The 20,290-nt window shown below is 43.2% G+C and overlaps 1 protein-coding gene and 1 pseudogene across 3 annotated transcripts in view; both read left to right on the forward strand.

Annotated features, from left to right (window-relative positions):
* Window positions 1-14: 14 nt before the first annotated feature.
* Window positions 15-20,290, forward strand: part of APOO (apolipoprotein O) — a 58,013-nt gene continuing 37,737 nt past the window's right edge. Inside the window, exons 1-2 of one of the 3 annotated variants that reach the window (XM_060137625.1) lie at window positions 18-238; window positions 3,998-4,143. In XM_060137625.1, the coding sequence (XP_059993608.1) occupies window positions 4,141-4,143 (3 nt within the window). In that variant the 5' untranslated portion in view covers window positions 18-238; window positions 3,998-4,140. Of the gene's footprint in view, window positions 239-3,997; window positions 4,144-20,290 lie in introns of all 3 variants that reach the window. The other 2 variants (XM_060137626.1, XM_060137624.1) reach the window with 2 other exon arrangements.
* Window positions 16,761-17,291, forward strand: LOC132513986 (peptidyl-prolyl cis-trans isomerase A-like; annotated as a pseudogene).

Here is a 20,290-nt window from a genome sequence, read left to right on the forward strand (position 1 = left end):
CGTTCGCTCGCCGCTCGAGGCGCGACGCGCTGCAGCTCAACGTCGCGGTTTCCAGCCGAGGCTTCCTAGCTAAACCTTGGCCGGATCGAATTGGCTGTACGGTCGTCACCCGCACCGCGGCCCGTTTGCGTCGGAGGAATCGGGCCCTAGCCGGCCGCCGTAGCCACCTCTCTGTAGTGGGCGGGGTCAAGGCCGGGTGACCCCCGCCGGAGACGCCGCTGCCAGAGACATGTTCAAGGTGAGAGAGTAGAGCCGGGTCACAGCTGTCACCGCCCCTTCCCGGCCTCCCGGACCCCCCCCCCCGCGCTCTAGTGGGCCTCTCCGGGGACCAGGCCCGGCTCGCCCCGAGGTTTTTCCCGCCTCCGGGCCGGCTGCGTCCCGGCCCCGCAGTTCATTCAGCGGTCCGCTTGGAGCGAGGCGCTGCCGGACTGAGGCGTGAGACCCGGGGGTGGGTGGGTGGGGCCCTTTGGGTTGTGCTTTCGTGAATAAAACACTTAAAAAATTAAAGTACAAAGTATCCACCCTCCGTTTGGTGCCCTCTTGGGTTCGTGAGTAGGGTGAGGCCACCTCAGGGCACTGCGGGGTTCGGTTCTGGTTGCCTGACAAGGTTAGGTTTCAGAACCTGGTGTATGAATGGGGGAGGGTCACCTTCAGAGAAGCTGCTGCAGGAGGTCGGGGAGGCTGGCATGGGAATGGCTGGGTGAGAGGGAGAAGTTGGAACTTCTCTGCCATTTCCAGTGAACAGTATATAGTATGGATAGGTCAGCTCCCTTCTTTACATTCTATGAACTCGTGTCCTTTGAAAGAAATACACTTTTACAGGGAAGACTGTTTGGAAAATCTGTACACATGAAGGTGTTATTCTCCTAGTTTTAAAAAAAGTAAATGATATTTTCTATCATGAAAAACAAATCACAGGCTACTAGAAAGGAGTCTACAAATCGAGTCTTGAAGAAGCAGTGCACCCATAAAATATTGCTAATGAAATCTCAGAATTGCACTACTCATTTAAAAGTCTTATTGAGCTTCTGCAATGTGCTTTGGGTGCATTAGGACAGACAATAAAATCAGAACATGGATTTGGCCATCCAATCCTGGCATTGCCACTTTCTAGCTGTGTCACCTTGGATAAGTCACTTAACCTCTCTGAGCCTGTTTTCCCATTGGTGAAGTTGGGGAAATAACATCTACCTCTTAGGGTTGTTATAAGGAATAAGTTAGTATGTGTTAAGCACTTGGAAGAGGTCCTGGCACATAGAAGTGACATCCAAGTATTTGCTTTTATTTTGTTTTCAGGCAGCTCACCGTTTAGTTAGGACAACAGATCCCGTAAGAAACTTGGTTCATTTGATAAATTTTTGTTGAACATCTATTATGTGCTAGGAGCTTGGCGCAGCTTTAAGGTTGGAACAGCAAAGGATATGCTGTGATCAGTTTATATGGTTATCAACGTACTGTGGTAGTAAAAAGAGCAGGAATCTGTCTTACCAGGGGTTTGTGGTTATTGGCCCTTCAGAGGGTCTGTGAATAGCATTCAGGAGGTCCCTGAACTCTGAGGGGAAAAATACTCTTTTTCACTAATCTTTCACTGCAGTTTAGCATTTCCTTCAGTTATGAATGTAGGTAACTGTTTGTTATCTATTTCCAGATAACGACCTTAAAACAACAATGATTTATTATTTCTCACCATCTATAGGTTGGCTGGGCAGTTCTGCTGGCATCTCCCAGTGGCTGAATTCAGCTGGTGCTAGACTATGAGGTGGACTTAATACCATATCTGTGGGTCTAGGGCCCCTCAGTGTGGCCATCTTGGGCTTCCTAACATGGTTACTGGGTTCCAAGAAGGCTAGTCCTGATGCTAAACACCTGCTTGCACCACATTTGTTGGTGTCATAATGAGTCATATGACCAAGCCTAGAATCAATGTGGTGGGGGACTACACAGAGCATGGATGTGAGGACATGTGGTTGATTGGGAGCAATTCATTTAATAAGCTACTACAGCAACAAACTACAGTAGTATTAGCAGTACCTGTCACCAGTCGAAGTTAACAGGACCAGTGCATGTCACAGACATTTTCATGTCACATTACAGTTGTTGCAGATCTCCAAATATCATTTATGCTCATCACTACATCAAAGTTATAGTAGTTATGACTCACTACTAGGTCTTTTTAGTATTAATGAGCTAATAAAGAAGCACATATTACTGTATCAGATTTTGGGTCTTAAAAACAATTATATTGCACTATAATTGACATTTATGCAATTAGAAGCATTATTTTGAGAAGGGGTCCATAGGGCTCACCAGACTGCCAAAGAGGTCTATGGCACAAAAAAGGCAAGGAACCCCTGGGGACTTCAGGGGAGACAAGTTTTGAGAGACAGGAGTTCCTCAGGTGGATGAGCTGGGGAACAGCAGCAGTGGTACTCCATTGAGGAAGTGCCAGTAGCTCAGCTGTGCTGTATCAAGGGAAAGCTAAAGGGAGCTGAAATTGTTGAAATATGTGCTTTGAGTAGAAAAACTCACGACAGACCTTGGTGGATACCAAAATGTAAGGAGGAGGAAGAGGAAGAGGGGAGGCCAGAGATTTTCGAGAAGCAACTTTTGATAAGTAGAAGTAGGAGCACAAGAGTGATGTTTAGAAAATTAAGGGAGGAAAGTTTCAAGGACAGGCTTTGTTAGGGTGCTTCCAGTTGGGGAAACCCAATTGCTTAAATAGTAAGGAAAATTATCTCACAAAGTCCAGAGGAAGGGTGGACTCTGGTGGGTCAACGATGTCCTCAAGGTCCCCATCTCTTTTCTTGGCTTTCCGAAGTAAGATTGGTTCCCCTTATGGTTGCAAGATGACGGCCAGTAACACATGCTTTCCCATCCACTAGAGCAAGAGAAAGAGAGAGGACAAAATTCCCAGACTTGGATTACACTCTTCAGTCTGATTGGACCAGCGCCCCTGACCCAATAGCCAGTGCCAGGGGAATGCCATGCCCTGATTGGCTTAGACTAAACAGAATCAGCTCAGAATGGGATCACTACATTAATCACCTGGGAGAGAAATGAATCCATGAACACAGTGGGGGCATGGAGACTAGATGTGCAACGACAATGTCTATTACAGAAAGATGAGTTAGATGGGTTTGGAGAAGTGTTCACTGTTTTGGGCAATTTGGTTGGAAGGCTTTCACAGTGTTTATACATGTAGGTTTACTGATGGAAGTGAAAGCTAGATTAATATGGGTTGGTAGCTGAAATATGAGTAAATGGGATTTATAAGCTTGACTGTCAAGGGAAGGAGGGAGAATATAGTAACTAGAGGGACATGTTTGGTCAAGATTCTAGAGTTGTTTTGTGGTTGTTCCAGTATTCAAGATTTGGCAATGTTTATGGCCTCGGGAGGAATGTAGGGAGGGAACTTTTATAAAAGAGAATTCCTTAGCTTTGAAAAGGAGGAGAGATAGTCCCTTCCACCTGTGAGATGGAAGGGAGTGAAGGATGGCAGTAATTGTAGACTAGTGGTTCTCATCTGGATGGTATCACCTGCCTCGAGCGTGTTTTAGAAACTTGGTTCGTTCTTCACATCTTTAATTTAGTTGTGTTGAACATTCATATGCTGAAATATAACGCTTATAAGTCTCTCCTTTTCTCCATTGTGTTACCGTCAAATTAATATATGGGTCTCTTTTTTTTTTTGGACTTATGTATGTAGGTGGGTGATGAATTTTACTTCAAGATAGCAAGAGTTACTTAGAAAATTATTTATCATAAAATGGCGGTGTCAGGTCTAGTAGGTGAGGACCAGTGCTTCTCAAGCTTTCATGTGCATGCGACTCTTGTTAAAATGCAGATGCTGATCCAGGAGGTCTGGGTGGGGGCCTCAGAGTCCTCATTTTCTAACAAGCTCCTGGGTGATGTAGATGCTGCTCGTCTCCTGTCATAGTAATATGAATAGTAAGAACTGAGGCAAACTGGTAGATGAATGGTTTCTTGTGTTTTCCAGGTGAGAGATTTTATGAGTGTGGTGGGATTTGGAAGAGGCATTGACCAAAGAACAAAAAAGATAAGTGAGAGGCTTTGAGGGCGCTGCTGAGAACTGCTACTGGCCGTCTTTCATGATCGCAGCCCGGGAGTGGGGCTGAGCACATGGTAGGGCTTGATCAGCTTGGGTCAACTAGGACTGGAGGGCAGAAGAGTTAATAGTATAGGTGTTGGTGGAAAAAGTACAGTTTGTGTGGCTAGTAATATGCATATACAATTAAAATATTTGTTTTAACCATTGTTTTGATTTAGCTGTCCATCTTCAAGTCAGTAGGGGGCACTGGTGGATCACAAAACACATTTGAAAAGCTGCCCAGTGTTTGCATTCTATTGCAGGAAGCAGCTTTTCCAGGTGCTGCTGCAAGAAGCTTGAATACTGACTACATACACCCAGTCTTCAGATTCATGTTACTAGATTTCATTTGTTGCACAAATGTTTATCACAGTTCATCTATGGGCTGGGCACTTTGCGGTACCTTGGCAGGTATAAATGAAAAGACCCATTTTTTACCTAGGAGAGAGTCCCCCAATTTGGCCACATATCAGAATTATTTGTGAGACAGTTTCCAAGGCTCTGACCATGGGTCGGATTTAGTTTTTAAGTGAGGTCCAGGAATCTCTAGTTTTGAGAAAGCCCCCCAGATGACTGTGAAACTTGGGTTTCAGGAGCTCACAATGTAATTAGTGGCACAGACAGGAACAGTTCATTCAGATGCAGTGGGATAAGTGCTCTGATGTAAAAGGGTTGGGGAAATGTAGAGCAGTAGGTCTGAACCTTGCCTGCATATTAGACCCACCTGGGTTGCTTTTATATGTCCCTGTGCCCAGACTGCACCCAGACCAGTGCTATCAGAATCTCTGGGGTTGAGATTTAGGCATCTAGTTTATAGGGCATATAGGGCATGTAGCCAACCTTGAGAACTACTGACTTAGAGGAACAAGCACCAGCAGGGGGCATCAGGAGACTTGATAGAGGAGAACATGCCTTTGAAGCTGAGCAGACATGGTTGAAAGGGCCTTCCAAGCAGAGCAGAAAAGCTCATGCAAGGACACAGAAGTGAGAGTTCAGTGCCAAGTTAAAACTGTGTTACCTAGGGTGAGACACTAAAGTGTCTCTGTAGCCACTCTGTAGCTGTGTCCTCATCTATAAAACAAGGATAAGACTAGTACCGGAAGCAGCCACATAGCACAGGGAGATCACCGCCTGGAGGGGTGGGATAGGGAGGGTGGGAGGGAGGGAGATGCAAGAGGGAAGAGATATGGGAACATATGTATATGTATAACTGATTCACTTTGTTATAAAGCAGAAACTAACACACCATTGTAAAGCAATTATACTCCAATAAAGATGTAAAAAAAAAAAAGACTAGTACCAACCTTAAATTGTTGCGTGGATTAAATTAACTCAGACCCAAAGTTTAGCACAGTGTTTGGTACAAAGTAAGTTCTCTGTAAATGTGAGCTATTAATAACTTTTAGTTGGCGTCTTGTAGGAGGCTGCTATGGTAGTGTTATGGTGGTGCACAGTCTTGGGACTTTCCAAAAGTATTTTTTAGTGTCAAATCTTGGTAGTTCATTGGATGTGGCAGAGTTGGGAGAAGGAGAATTTAAGGATGCTGCCCAGGCTTTTGGCTTGGAAAGTTGAGTGGCTCTTAGAACTGTTGATTGAGATGGGAAAGTGGAAGAAGGCAGAGTTCGGTTTGCGGGGAGGTGATACTTGCTTTTGAATAGGTTGGACTTGGAGAAGTATCTGTGGACATTAAGAGGTGGTAATCAGTTGACATGGAATCCAGGAGTGAGTAGTTTTCCTGAGAGAGATGTGGGCTGGAGATGGAGGAATCATCAGATGCTTCAAGGGCCAAAAGATGGCCTAGTGAAAGCTGGTCGGCATCACTTCCTTCCTGAAGGACGGAAATGTGAGCTTCGTTCAGAGCTCACTGCTCAAAGGAGCCTGAGGTGACCGTATCCTTGGCTATAAGGCATTATTACCTATTGTGGCTCTTTGGTCTTGATGTAATGCCTTTATTGCCTATCTTTCTGAATTAAATTTTCTTTTTTTTTTTTTTGGCTGCGTTGGGTCTTCCTTGGTGAGCACAGGCTTTCTCTAGTTGCGTCGAGCGGGGGCTGCTCTTTGTTGCGGTGCGCGGGCTTCTCATTGCAGTGGCTTGATGGCTCCTTGTGGCGGAGCACGGACTCTAGGCGTGCAGGCTTCAGTAGTTGCAGCACACGGGCTCGGTAGTTGTGGCATGCAGGCCCTAGAGCGCACGGGCTTCAGTAGTTGCGGCCCACGGGCTCTAGAGCACGCGGGCTTCAGTAGTTGTGGCACGTGGACTCAGTAGTTGTGGCTTGTGGGCTTTAGAGTGTGGGCTTCAGTAGTTGTGGTGCACGGGCTTAGTTGCTCCACGACACGTGGGATCTTCCCAGACCAGGGCTCGAACCCATGTCCCCTGCATTGGCGGGCAGATTCTTAACCACCATGCCATCAGGGAAGTCCTGAAATTAATTTTCTTATTGTGAATAGTATGTTACTAGGACAAACTAAGGGGAGAATTACACTGATAACTGGAAAAGGAAAATCATCTGCAAATTGGAAAAGTACTGTAAGTTTATTTTACTTGAATATTATTTTAAATGTCATATATTTTGAAAGATAATAAAGATTTTTTGCCCTTACAGTTAAAACATCTCTGAGGGAATTCTCCTTGAGGAATTATAGTTTGTATCAGTTAATTTTCCCCAGTAATGCTTAAGCGGAAATTTATGGTTAGTGCATACAGCATGAAACTTTATGTGGATATTTTCAGGGGAAAAAAAAACTCAGTCTAGAGGTATATTTTAGAATTTGGAAGCTATTTGTTTTTCACTTTTGCTGAGTTTTTCCTGATTTTTGCATGGCCTTATGCCAGTTTTATTAGAAAACTGGAACAGTGCCAGTTTCTTAATTTAGTGGGTTTTAAAACTTGTGTTCATTGTACACTAAAACTTGTAGAAGGAAGAATTTAGAGCAAGGGTTGTAGAGTTTTCATTATGCCGAGAGCCTATAACTTTGAATATTAAGCTATATTTTCATGATAATGCCATTATAGACAGTAAGTTGTATTTTGAATGAATATTGTTTTAAAGGCACTTTAAATACAGTCACGCTTTGTCTTCCTACTTCTTTCTAAGTCTTTGAAGCAATGCAGCATGTTTTGTTCAAAGCCCACACTGGCTCCAACTTAAGGACGTCTTTGTTTGCTTGGGTGAGGATGAGGAGCCCTCTGTGGGAGCTAGAGATAGGTTCACAAGTGCATGTTCATTGCTTTAGTTGGGAGCAATACCCAGTGGTTTCTTTTTTTCAGATGTTCCTATTCATTCCTTTGAACAGTCTTTTTAAATAGGATATATGAAAATAATAAAGGTTCATTTTTGTTTTTTCCCCCATTCCATAGACGTCAGTCCTTGTGAAATAACAGCCTGCTTTTCTTTGTGCTTGCTGAAATGAATCTCCTCTCCCATTAGAGGTGCTGCTTCGTGTGTCGTATTATGACATGGGTTAAACTGGTGAGTGAGTAAGAACCAAGTGATACAGGGACTCCAACAAGTTTCCTAAATCGTTTGTCGATGACTTACCTCACTTGGCAAATATTGACTGAGCCTGTGTGTGGAGTCACATCTTTCGGGAGCACTGTTAAAAATTGCTGTGTTTAGTCCAAATATTGACTTCTCTTGTTTTTGTTCCTTATTTTCACAGAGATTTTCATTATGAATCCAGATTGTCATCAGCTGAATTGAGCCTTGCCCGTGATTTTTTTTCCAAAAGAATGTTGTAGTTTCCTTTTCCTTAAAGAAGGAAAAGCCTGTGAATAACTGAGATGAGGTTGAAGGCAGTTTGTTGTCAGTGAGTTCGGCATTCTCTGTGCACACAGCGGTCTATTAGGAAACGAAACTTGGGTCTAGATAGACTTTACTTTGACAGAATACCTCTTCCTCTTAGAAAATGGAATTTTTTTTAGTTGTTTGAAAATGTAGAAGCATTTGAAAGGCAAATCTTGAAGTAAATGTTCCTCTGTGACTTTTTTTCCTGCCTATATTTCCTTAACTCATTAAAGATTGAATGGATCTTGGGATGCCATTCCAAAAGAGAAAAGAAATATATATATTTTTTGGAGTTTTAGGTAAGCACTGTTAAGTTTCTGTCTGAATGAGGAAGTTCAAAATAAATTTGCAACATGGTAAATTATGTGTCATCTGTGTTCCAAGACTGTGAAACCAGTACGGCCCAACCAGATGACTCAAAACCTGCCTGAACGAACAATTATCTCACTCTTTGGCTCTGACATTTCCTTCCTGTTTATCAGACAAGTTTATTATTTTTTTGTATGAATTTAACAAAATCCAATGATTATTTTTAAAGGTAAAACAATTGCAAATGAAACATACTTGCTTTGCTTTGTTGACCTAATTTTGGGTGAATTCTGCCCTCCAAAGATAAAATAGAAGCTGGTTTTCTCTTAAAAAAAAAAAAAAGATAATGTTAATCTTGAAAACAGCCTTGGTTTTTTTTCTTCACTTATCTCTTTAGACCACAGTGTGTTTATAGTGGATGAGGAAGAACTAGGAAATATCAGTTACCACAGTACAGAATTACAGAATTGAAAGTTTATCATAAGATAGTTCTATGTTTGTCATAGTTGGAAGACAGTTTTTCTTTTTGTTGGTTGAAGTCTGAACTCTTAAAATATTGGCTTCATAATCCATTCACTATGAAACAGATTAAAATGATTGTGGTTTGTCTTGTTGTTGTTGAAGTGTAAGTGCTCCCAGATTTATACATCCAAATGAGTGCCTGTCAAAGCAGTCGTTATTGAGAGGACAGATTTAATTATCTTGTCAATACATCTCTTCCAAACACGCCATCACTGATCAATATATTTGTTCCAGAAATATCATCCCTGATCAGAACATTTTGTCCTTTTTTATTTGGAGTTATCATCATACTCTCTGACAGATTCTTTAGAATATCCTCAGGAGCCAGCTATTTTTGTTTCTTGCATGTTACAAAGCAAATTAATATTCATTGCAAAAACTTCAGGAAATTCAGTTAATACTGAAGAATCACCCTTAATCCTACCACCTGTAGATAACCATTGTTAACATCGTTTTCAGACTCATTTCTGGGCATACTTAAATAGACCTCCTCAGTTTAACATTTTCAAAAACCTCACAAATCCTCCCCCCTCTTTTTAAAACAATTTAATTTATTTCATTTTCTAATCTGCTTTTATTTTGAATATATTGAGACTGATTTTCTTACAGGCTTAAAATTTGATGTGAAGGCGTTTAGAAATGGAAGCTGTATGATCACATATTAAAAGTAAATTTCCTTTATTAATTTGTTGTATAAATAGTTACAGTGGGTTCTGGTATGATCCATCAAGGTTACTGCTTTGGAGAGAAAATACTTATTTTTGAGGAGGAGGAGGCATACTGTTTATTTTTTTTTTCTGGTTGCATTTTTTTTTAAGTTCCCTAGTTTTAAATTATGCTGATAAAACCCACATAACCTAAAATTTACCGTCTTAACCATTTTTAAGTGTACAGTTCAGTTGTGTTACATATATTCACATTGTTGTGGAAAAGATATCCAGAACTTTTTCATGTTGCCAAACTGAAACTCTGTACCTATTAAACAAAAACTCCCATTTTCTCCTCCCCATTTTCTCCTCCCCCACAGCTTCTGGTAACCACCAATCTGCTTTCTGTTTCTATGAATTTGACTACTTTAGACACTTCATATAGATGAAATCATACAGTATTTGTCTTTTGTGAGCTGACTTATTTCTCTTAACATAATATCCTCGAGGTTCTATATAATATTTCATTGTATGTATATACATTTTATTTATCCATGCATCTGTCCATGGACACTTGGGTGACTTTTCACCTTTTGGCTGTTGTGAATAATGCTGCTATGAACATGGGTGTGCAGATACATCCCTGAGACCCTGCTTTCAATTCTTTTGGATGTATACCCAAAAGGGGAGTTGCTGAATCATATGGTAATTCTATTTTTAATTTTTTACAGAACCTCCATATTGTTTTCCTTAGTGATTGCACCATTTTATAATCCCACCAACAGTGCACAAGGGTTCCAGTTTCTCTGTATCTTCTCCAACACTTGTTATTTTCTGTATTTTTGATAGTGGCCATCCTGAGGGGTATGAGGTAAGAAAATACCTATTTTAAAAATTGTATAAGTAATGCTGAAATAACTTGTAAAAAGTCAAACAGTACAGTTATGATAATTATATGGTTCCCATCATCTGCTTCCCTCTAATTCTCTTCTCAGAGAAAGCCTCTGTTACCAGTTTGGTGTATGGCCCTACAGATTAGAAAGGATTGCTGTATAAAATGTAGGAACTGTACTGAATGCTCACTCTGGGGGGAGGCATATTCTTTTGATCTTTGGAGATTATGGACTCATTTAGTTTCTCTTTATTAATTCAGTTTGTGACACATTACTAAGGACAGCAATGCAGGCTGATGTGGGCAAAATTGTTGATTGTTTTCATCATTTTGTTTTAGCCTAAATTCTTTTACATAATTTATTTTTTGTTTTATGTTCTTTTTTTAGAAGAAGAATAATCTCAAAAGTATTGTCACTTTTCATAGACGTTTAACAATCCCTATCAGATTTTTACCTCTTAAACAACTGAAAAGAATCAGATTAAAAGCATTTTGTTTTTAAATGAAAAATGCTTTCAGATGGAAATTTTTGCAGAAAAGATTGAAGATCAAAGAAGCAGTGTAACATTTAGGGAAAAAATACATAATTGTGTCTCATTTCCTGTAAATAGAGGAATATCTTATTTTATTTTTTCATAATTAAAAAATTTATTTTATTCATTTATTTTTGGCTGCATCGGGTCTTTGTTGCTGCGCACGGGCTTTCTCTAGTTGTGGTGAGTGGGGGCCACTCTTCGTTGTGGTGCGCGGGCTTCTCATTGCGGTGGCTTCTCTTGTTGCAGAGCACGGGCTCTAGGTGCTTGGACTTCAGTAGTTGTAGCACGTGGGCCCAGTAGTTGTGGCTCGCGGACTGAGTTGCTCCACAGCATGTGTGATCTTCCCAGACCAGGGCTCGAACCCGTGTCCCCTGCATTGGCAGGTGGATTCTTAACCATTGTGCCACCAGGGAAGTCCCACCTCATCTGATCTTGATATTAAAAGGGAACTTGTGGATTGAGAATGTTGATATGTAGCAGTCATGGTTTATGGTTGTCTATATTTGCTCCATCTAGAGATTGTAGCTACTGATGAGTATAGCTGAAAAGATTGTAGTGTGTCAGAAATCATCCTCATGTTCCAGACCTTTGTTTCTTTTGTTACTGCTCTTTACAGAGGCTGTTCCTAGTGACGCTGAGTCTTTACATCAATCTGTTGGGTGACTTTGCTTAAAACAGAAAGGAAGGGGCTTCCCTGGTGGCGCAGTGGTTGAGAGTCTGCCTGCCAGTGCAGGGGACGCAGGATCGTGACCGGGTCTGGGAAGATCCCACATGCCGCGGAGTGGCTGGGCCTGTGAGCCATGGCCGCTGAGCCTGTGTGTCCGGAGCCTGTGCTCCGCCACATGGGGAAAAAAAAAAAAAAAAAAGAAAGGGAGGAAGGCAGGCAGAAACGCATAAACTTTGTTGATTCTGCTTCTGTCTACAGTTGTTTCCCAGAATTTCCAGTCGTGGTACATTATTCCTTTTTCTGTGTTACTCCTGTCCTTTTTCTGGTAATGCACTTATTACAAGTGGTGTAATTATTCGTTTATCCGCTTTATTAGATTGTGGAGGCAGCGACCACATCTTATTGTCTTTGAAGTCTATTTTCATTGTTTCGTTAAAGAGTTGCTTTGATGTCCTTTGTGTGGCTTGTAAGGCTATTAAATGAGGTAGGGAAACCCAGAGAAAAAGAGGTTTTTGGAGAAAGAGAATTCATTATGAGGTAGCAATTGAAAAACCTGGTGAAGATGTCCATGGGGAGTTAGACACACAAGCCTGAGCCTTAGGGAGTGGCCAGGCCTGGGAATACTGATTTGGGTATCAATAGCATAGGGCGGGAGTTACATTTTTTTTTCTTTTTTTTTTCTTTTTTTTTGCGATATGCGGCCCTCTTACTGTTGTGGCCTCTCCCGTTGCGGAGCACAGACTCCAGACACGCAGGCTCAGCGGCCATGGCTCACAGGCCCAGCCGCTCCGCGGCATGTGGGATCTTACCGGACCAGGGCACGATCCCGTGTCCCCTGCATCGGCAGGCAGACTCCCAACCATTGCGGCACCAGGGAAGCCCGAAGGGTTAGATTTAAGTGAAATTGCTCTGGAGTGAGAAGAGGGTTGGTTAAGTACTACTCTGACTCGTCAGCCTTGAAGAGATGGGCAGACAGAGGAAGAGAAGGCCCAAAGAGAGCTGGAAGGAGTGCCCTACAAAGCTTATAGAATGGAGCTAGAGTAGAAACTTGGAAACCAAAGGAAGAGAGACTTTGAAGATGGTGGAGTGGTCACCAGTTTCAGGGTACAACTGAGGTGCCAGATGTCCATTGGAGTTTAGTTACTGGGAGGCCATTGGTGGCTTTGGGAAGGCCACTTTTAGATATCTTGAGTAGTGAGGGGAGGAGAGAATAAAGCAGAGAAAGCAGGCAGAATCTATCTTTCTAACTTTGTGTTGACATATAACATACATACAGGAAGGTGCACAGATCACAAGGAATTTTTGCAAACTGACCATACTGGTATATCTTGCACTCGAGAAGCCTTCAGGGCCCTTCCAGTCACTCCCCAGCTTGCTAAGGATATCCATTATTCTGCCTGCTAACCAGTCTTTTTTTAAAAATAATTTTGTCAGTGGAGGGAGATAGAAGAATAGGGTGGTAGTTAGAAAGGGGATTAGGGGTGGAGGGTATTGTTTGTGTTGTGTTTAAGATGGGAAAGATTTTCTTGAATGTAAATAAATCCCATAACTTCTCTAGACTGGTTGACCAGTCACTGTGTCTTTTTATGTTTAGGACAGTTTTCATTTCATTCTTTCAAATGTTTTTAAAAGTAAGTACGATTGAGTGTTTATACAAACTTAAGTTGAATAACTGTTCCCCAAGCATCTGCTTTTAGAATAGTGGTTTTCTAAACTTGGCTGATTATGGGAATAGATTCTTGGGACTCTCTTAGGTTTACTGAGTCAGATACTCTGGGGGAAGGCAATGGAATCTGTGATTCTAAAAAACTCCCCAGGTGATTCTGAAACTTTTTAATGTTACACAGTCCTGGAAAGTGAAGCTTACGTTTTATCAAAAAGGAAACTGGTGTATGTATGTATATATTTTAAATTTATTTTACTGAATTATAGTTGATTTAAAATGTGTTAGGAAACTGGTATATATTTTTAGTGGAAGGTCTAATAAAATAATAGATCTGTAATTGTGGGGGAATAAAAGTGTACCCTTTTTTTGTTTATTTATTTTTGGCTGTGTTGGGTTGTTGTTGCTGCACACGGGCTTTCTCTAGTTGTGGCGAGCGGGGGCTACTCTTCCTTGCAGTGCGCGGGCTTCTCATTGCAGTGGCTTCTCTTGTTGTGGAGCACAGGCTCTAGGCACGCAGGCTTCAGTATTTGTGACTCACGGGCTCTAGAGCGCAGGCTCAGTAGTTGTGGCGCACGGGCTTAGTTGCTCCGTGGCATGTGGGATCTTCCCGGGCCAGGGCTTGAACCCGTGTCCCCTGCATTGGCAGGCAGATTCTTAACCACTGTGCCACCAGGGAAGCCCAAAAGCATACCCTTCTTAATAATGAGAGAGACTATATACTGGGTTTTCCATAAAGTTGATAGAGAAAGCAAATTGTCAGGGCTTTGAGCCCCACCATTCCTGAGCATCCTTGAATAATTCTGAGGGTGGCTTATTCAGTTTGAGAGTTTTATTTGTCCTTGAAGCAGTTTTACTGGGACACAATCAGGAAGTGGTCCTGGAACTAGAGTTCTGAGCAGTACACTTCTTTTGCAAAACAAGGATAGTTTAGTCTTCTGGGTACCCATGATGATCTGAGTGTAACCTCACCCGATTCATATCTTAGTTAACTGTGTACAAGAATCTGCCCTTGCTGCTAGAGCTGAAGGCTAAACTCAATCTTATGCCTCAGTCTTAAAAAACATTTTTTTTTTAAAGTTGTAACCTGGGGCTTCCCTGATGGCGCAGTGGTTGAGAGTCCGCCTGCCAATGCAGGAGACACGGGTTTGTGCCCCGGTCCGGGAAGATCCCACATGCCGCGGAGCGGCTGGGCCCGTGAGCCATGGCCACTGAGCCTGCACGTCCAGAGCCTGTGCTCCACAACGGGAGAGGCCACAGCAGTGAGAGGCCCGCGTACCGCAAATAAATAAATAAATAAATAAATAAATAAATAATTGTAACCTGAGTTTTTTTTGAGTAAACTCATAAGCTTCCTAGAAACTCTGTAAGGGTAGGGACTATGTCTGCTTAAGTGTTGTGTCCTGTTTAGCATGGTACCTGATGTGGAATAGGTATGTAATAAATATTTGTTTTTGAAATAAAATTCTAGTTGACTGCTTCCAATTGTTATATCATACATAACCCTGCTTTCCTAGCCAGATTTGTTTTGTTCTCATCAGTCCTTGATGAGCTCCAGTGGAGAGAGTAAGAAGCAAAAGCCTTTTAGACAGTGGTGACGTACTCCTTTACAACACTTCTTGTTAGGGCCCCATCCAACCAACTGCCAGTCCTGGTGCTCAGTTTCCGTTGACAGTTAAGCGCTCTGAGGACTCAACAAAAGTTGAGAGCAAAGAGAGTCCAAAGGTCTAAGATGGAGAATGTACCTTGATAGGCAGAGTATATAAGATATCTTGCTGGGGAATATAATCAGACAGAAAGAAAGAGTGTTTTAACCACATGAGCCAGGGAACTCGGTGACACTCCCTCTGAGGTTTGCAAAGCTCAGGGTCACCAACTCACCTGTTTCCCCTATGACTGTGGGTTTCTTACAGCTATATTTAAAACCTCAAACAAGCCAATACATTGGGTCCTTAATTTAAGACCCTCACCTAGCTGAATTCCAGGAGGGGCATCTAGTGACTGAAGGGCACACTCCAGAGGATAGGCTGGATGTAAAGCAATGCAGCCTTTGGATCTAGTTAGTCTGTAGCTGTAGCTTAGCACTCATTGAACATACAGCTCTTAACAGAGTGGGCTTGACTTTGATCTAGCAAGCCAAACTCATCTAATCCATAGTAGAGAATGTTTAATCAGCTCTTGGAAGGTGCATGTGTACTCAGCTTCTGAGCCAAGCCATCTGCCCTGGGTGGAGAGTGAGCCTGGCAAACAAGGATTCTCAAGGACTGTCACTTGGGACAGTGAGTGCTCAGGCCATGGGTACACACAGTCTAGAGGTTCCAGCCCCTCATCAGAAGAGGTCCAGGGAGATCTCACTTCCCAGGAGGTATTTTCATTCTGGTTGTACCATAATGGGTCAGGACCCCTCATGGAGAGAGAAAGCCTTTGTGTTCGTGTCTCACAAGGCAACCCAACAGGAGTACCCATGGGAGAAAAGGTGATAAAGCTAGAGCTTTAGTGATTATGACCCAGTTGGTTAAATCTTTCTTCAGGAGATCTAACTTCCAGATTCATGTTCTTTTTCTTCCTTGGGTAGACAAAAGGTTGAAGAAGAAGATTCTTTGCCCCCTTTATTGCCCTCACACTTTCCTGGGGTGATCTCTGCCCATTTTAACAGACTTTCCTTCTTAAATTCTGATATTGAATGGGTTACCCTGTATAATCAATATGAGCTGTAACAAATTATGATAGCCACCCAGTAGGGACTCGGCATTGAGAAATCCCCGTTTGTGATAACGTCTGGTCAAGGCAGGATGGGGTAGTCTCTCACTATGAGGAGCCCTCTTTGATGCCAAAAAAGAAAGTGAACCACCCAAGATGCTGGGTAGTGCATCAGTGTCAGGCTTGTCTGCCTGTGGATCTTTTACCCAGGCTCTTCCTGTGAGTTTCCATTGCACAGGTCAGTACCACCTAGATCCTTACCATGGTCAGGTGTATGGCTGACTCCTTCCTAAGAATGACCCTTGAGCTGCAGTTCCCACCCATATTTTGGCATAAACTTAACGTGGTTTAGGTGTGTGTGGATTTTTTTTGACATGTAATTTACATACAGTGAGATGCACAGATTGTACGTTGTACAGATCGTGCAACAATTTGAGTTTTGACAAGTGTATACACCTTCTGTAACTCACACCCAATGAAGATATAGATCATTTCTGTCACTGCAGAAAGTTCCCTTGTGCCCCCTTCTTAGTAAGTCTACCCCATGCAAACTTCACCTCCCAGGCATCGACTATTCTGATTTCTATCACTGTGTATTAGGTTTAAGGCCACAGATCTTAAAATCTAGATGGTGGCTGATTTGCAGACGCCGTAACCCCAGAACCTCCCACGCAGCCCAACCATGGTCGGCCCTACCGTGTTCTTTTTTTTTTTTTTTTTTTTTTTGCGGTACATGGGCCTCTCACTGCTGTGGCCTCTCCCGTTGCGGAGCGCAGGCTCAGCGGCCATGGCTCACGGGCCCAGCCGTTCCACGGCATGTGGGATCTTCCCGGACCGGGGCACGAACCCATGTCCCCTGCATCGGCAGGCGGACTGTCAACCACTGCGCCACCAGGGAAGCCCCCTACCGTGTTCTTTGACATTGCCATCGATGGTGAGCCCTTGGGCCGTGTCTCCTTCGAGGTAAGGGGCCTGGAAACCAAGAAGTGACTGCTCATCCAATCCATAAAGCTATGTTAACAGATTGGAGCTGTTTGCAGACAAAGTTCAAAGACAGCAGAAAACTTTCATGCTCTGAGCACTGGGGAGAAAGGCTTTGGTTATAAAGGTTCCTGCTTTCACAGAATAATTCCGGGATTTCTGTGCCAGGGTGGTGACTTCACACGCCATAATGGCACTGGTGGCAAGTCCATCTTTGGGGAGAAATTTGCTGATGAGAATTTCCTCCTGAAGCATACGGGTCCTGGCATCTTGTCCATGGCAAATGCTGGCCCCAACACAAACGGTTCCCAGTTTTTCATCTGCACTGCCAAGACTGAGTGGTTGGATGGCAAGCATGTGGTCTTTGGCAAGGTGGAAGAGGGCATGAATATTGTGGAAGCCATGGAGCGCTTTGGGTTCAGGAATGGCAAGACCAGCAAGAAGATCACCACTGCTGACTGTGGACAAATCTAACAATAAATTTGACTTGTGTTTTGTCTTAAAAAAAAATCTAGATGGTGAGAGATATCAGAAAATAATAATTATTCATGTAAATTGGTGCTTCTCAAGGCGGGAGGATGCCCCACAGGAGACTTTTGACAATGTCTAGACACATTTTTGACTTATGGCTGGGAGTGGTTGGCAGTGGCATCTAGTGGGTAGAGGCCAGGGATGCTGCTAAGCCTCCTACAGTGCACAGGACAGCCTCCCAACAAAGGATGATCCAGCTCAAAATGTCAACAGTGCTGAGATTGATAAACCCTGAAGCATACCTCTGCAGAGAGAATTGTGGCCCTGGGGAGTGTTAATCTCTGGATCTCCCAAGTCTCTGGGGATGAGGTTTGTTTTATGTTTGGTTTTTGTTTGCTTTGTTTGTTGAGGGCTTGCAGGAAACGGAAAGGGCAACTGCAAGAGGGACCTTTCTTGAGTGCTACCACCCTTGTGGCCACAGTTCTTGCTGTGGAATGGGAGTGACTAACAGGAGAAGAGGGAGATGAAGAAAACAACTTGGACAATAAAAGGGCAGTCTTAGCATAATATTAAAACTAGAAAAATGGACAAGAGGGAAAAATAAAGTAGAAATTAATGACACCTAAAGTACAAGCAGCAAAATAAAAAACAGGTGAGACTACATCAAACTGAAAAACCTCTGCACAGCAAAAGAAACCATCAACAAAGCGAAAAGACAACCTACAGAACAGGAAAAAAATATTTGCACACCATATATCTGATAAGGGGTTAATATCTAAAGTATATAAAGAACACATACAACTCAATAGCAAAAAACAAACAAAAAATAACCCAATTAAAAAATGGGCAAAGGACCTGAGTAGACATTTCTCCAAATAAGATATACAAAAGGCCAGAAGGTACATGAAAAGATGCTCAACATCACAAGTCTTTTGGAAAATGCAAATTAAAACCACCATGGGGCTTCCCTGGTGGCGCAGTGGTTGAGAATCTGCCTGCTAATGCAGGGGACACGGGTTCGAGCCCTGGTCTGGGAGGCTCCCACATGGCGCGGAGCAACTGGGCCCGTGAGCAACAACTACTGAGCCTGCGCGTCTGGAGCCTGTGCTCTGCAACAAGAGAGGCTGCCATAGTGAGAGAGACCTGCGCACTGCGATGAAGAGTGGCCCCCGCTTGCCACAACTAGAGAAAGCCCTCTCACAGAAACAAAGACGCAACACAGCAAAAATAAATAAATTAATAAACTCCTACCCGCAACACCTTCTTTAAAAAGAAAAACCACCATGACATACCACCTCACCTCTGTTACAATGGCCATCATCAGAAAGACAAGAGATGAGGGACTTCCCTGGTGGTCCAGTGGTTAAGAATCTGCCTTCCAATGTGGGGACGTGGGTTCGATCCTTGGTCAGGGAACTAAGATCCCTCATGCTGTGGGGCAACTGAGCCCACGTGCCGCAACTACTGTGCATGCATGCTGCAAACTACGGAGCCCACACACTCCTGTGAGCCACAACTAGAGAGAGAAAACCTGCACGCCACAACTAGAGAGAAGCCCACGCCCCGCAACAAAGAGCCTGTGCACCGCAACGAAGATCCTGCATGCTGCAGCTGAGACCCAACGCAGCCAAAAATAAATAATAAAATAAGTAGATAAATATATATGTTAAAAAAGAAAAGACGAGATGAATGCTGGCATGGATATGGAGAAAAGGGAACCCTTGTGCGCTGCTGATAGAATTGTAAATTTGTGCGGCTACCATGGAAAACAGTATGGAGGTTCTTCAAAAAAAATTAAAAATAGACCTACCATATGATCCAGCAATTCCACTTCCAGGAATATATCAAAAGGAAACAAAAACACTAACTCAAAAAGGTATCTGGGGACTTCCCTGGTGGCGCAGTCGTTAGGAATGCGCCTGCCAGTGCAGGGGACACGGGTTCAATCCCTGGTCCGGGAAGATCCCACATGCAGTGAGCAGCTAAGCCTGTGCATCACACCTACTGAGCCTGCACTCTGGAGCCCACGAGCCACAACTGCTGAAGCTCATACACATAGAGCCCATGCTCCGCAACAAGAGAAGCTACTGCAATGAGAAAGCTGCGCAGCGCAACGAAGAGTAGCCCCTGCTCGCTACAACCAAAGAGCTCTCGCATGCAGCAACAAAGACCCAACGCAGCCAAAAATAAGTAAATTTATTTAAAAAAAAGAATTTAAAAGGTCAACACAAGGCATTATATCAAATGAGGATGAAAAAGGGGACAACATGAACCCAAAATGCTTGGATGAGGAAGTGGGAAAAGGGGTGGGGCACCAGCTATTGACAGTAAGAAAGGGAATCTGAAACAAAGTTGGGGCGGTGCCTGCCAACTGGCTCAGTGGAAAGTCCCCAGTTTAAGCAGTGTTGTCAGTAGGTTGTGGACAAACCCAGAAGGCAGAGAGCAGTGAGTTGGCACCTGTAGATACCAGCAGCCTCATAGGCCCTCTCCTGGGAAGTAGGGAGGGACCACACTGACTGTCAGCAGTGGCTCACTAACCTTTATCCTGGAGGCAAAAAAAGTGCGTGGCAATATTGCCTGGAAATAAATATCTTTTAAGTATTCCACTTAATGCTTTAGGGTGTGTTATTTTTAAACCAGTTTAAGTAATAACCACTCCTTTTAAAAATAGCTTCTAGCTCTTTATTTGCTTCTGAAATATGGGTATTTCTGTTTTTGTGTGCGACTTCAGGCATACATTTTTAAAAATTTTTTTATTTTATTCATTTTTTTGGCTGCGTTGGGTCTTCGTTGTTGCATGCGGGCTTTCTTTAGTTGAGGCGAGTGGGGGTTACTCTTCATTGCAGTGCGCGGGCTTCTCACTGCAGTGGCTTCTCTTGTCGCGGAGCACGGGCTCTAGGTGTGCGGGCTTCAGTAGTTGTGGTGCCTGGGCTTAGTAGTTGTGGATCGCGGGCTCTAGAGCTCAGGCTCAGTAGTTGTGGCGCACGGGCTTAGTTGCTCCGTGGCACG

Source organism: Lagenorhynchus albirostris, chromosome X, assembly GCF_949774975.1.
Source record: "Lagenorhynchus albirostris chromosome X, mLagAlb1.1, whole genome shotgun sequence".
Lineage (NCBI taxonomy): Eukaryota > Metazoa > Chordata > Mammalia > Artiodactyla > Delphinidae > Lagenorhynchus > Lagenorhynchus albirostris.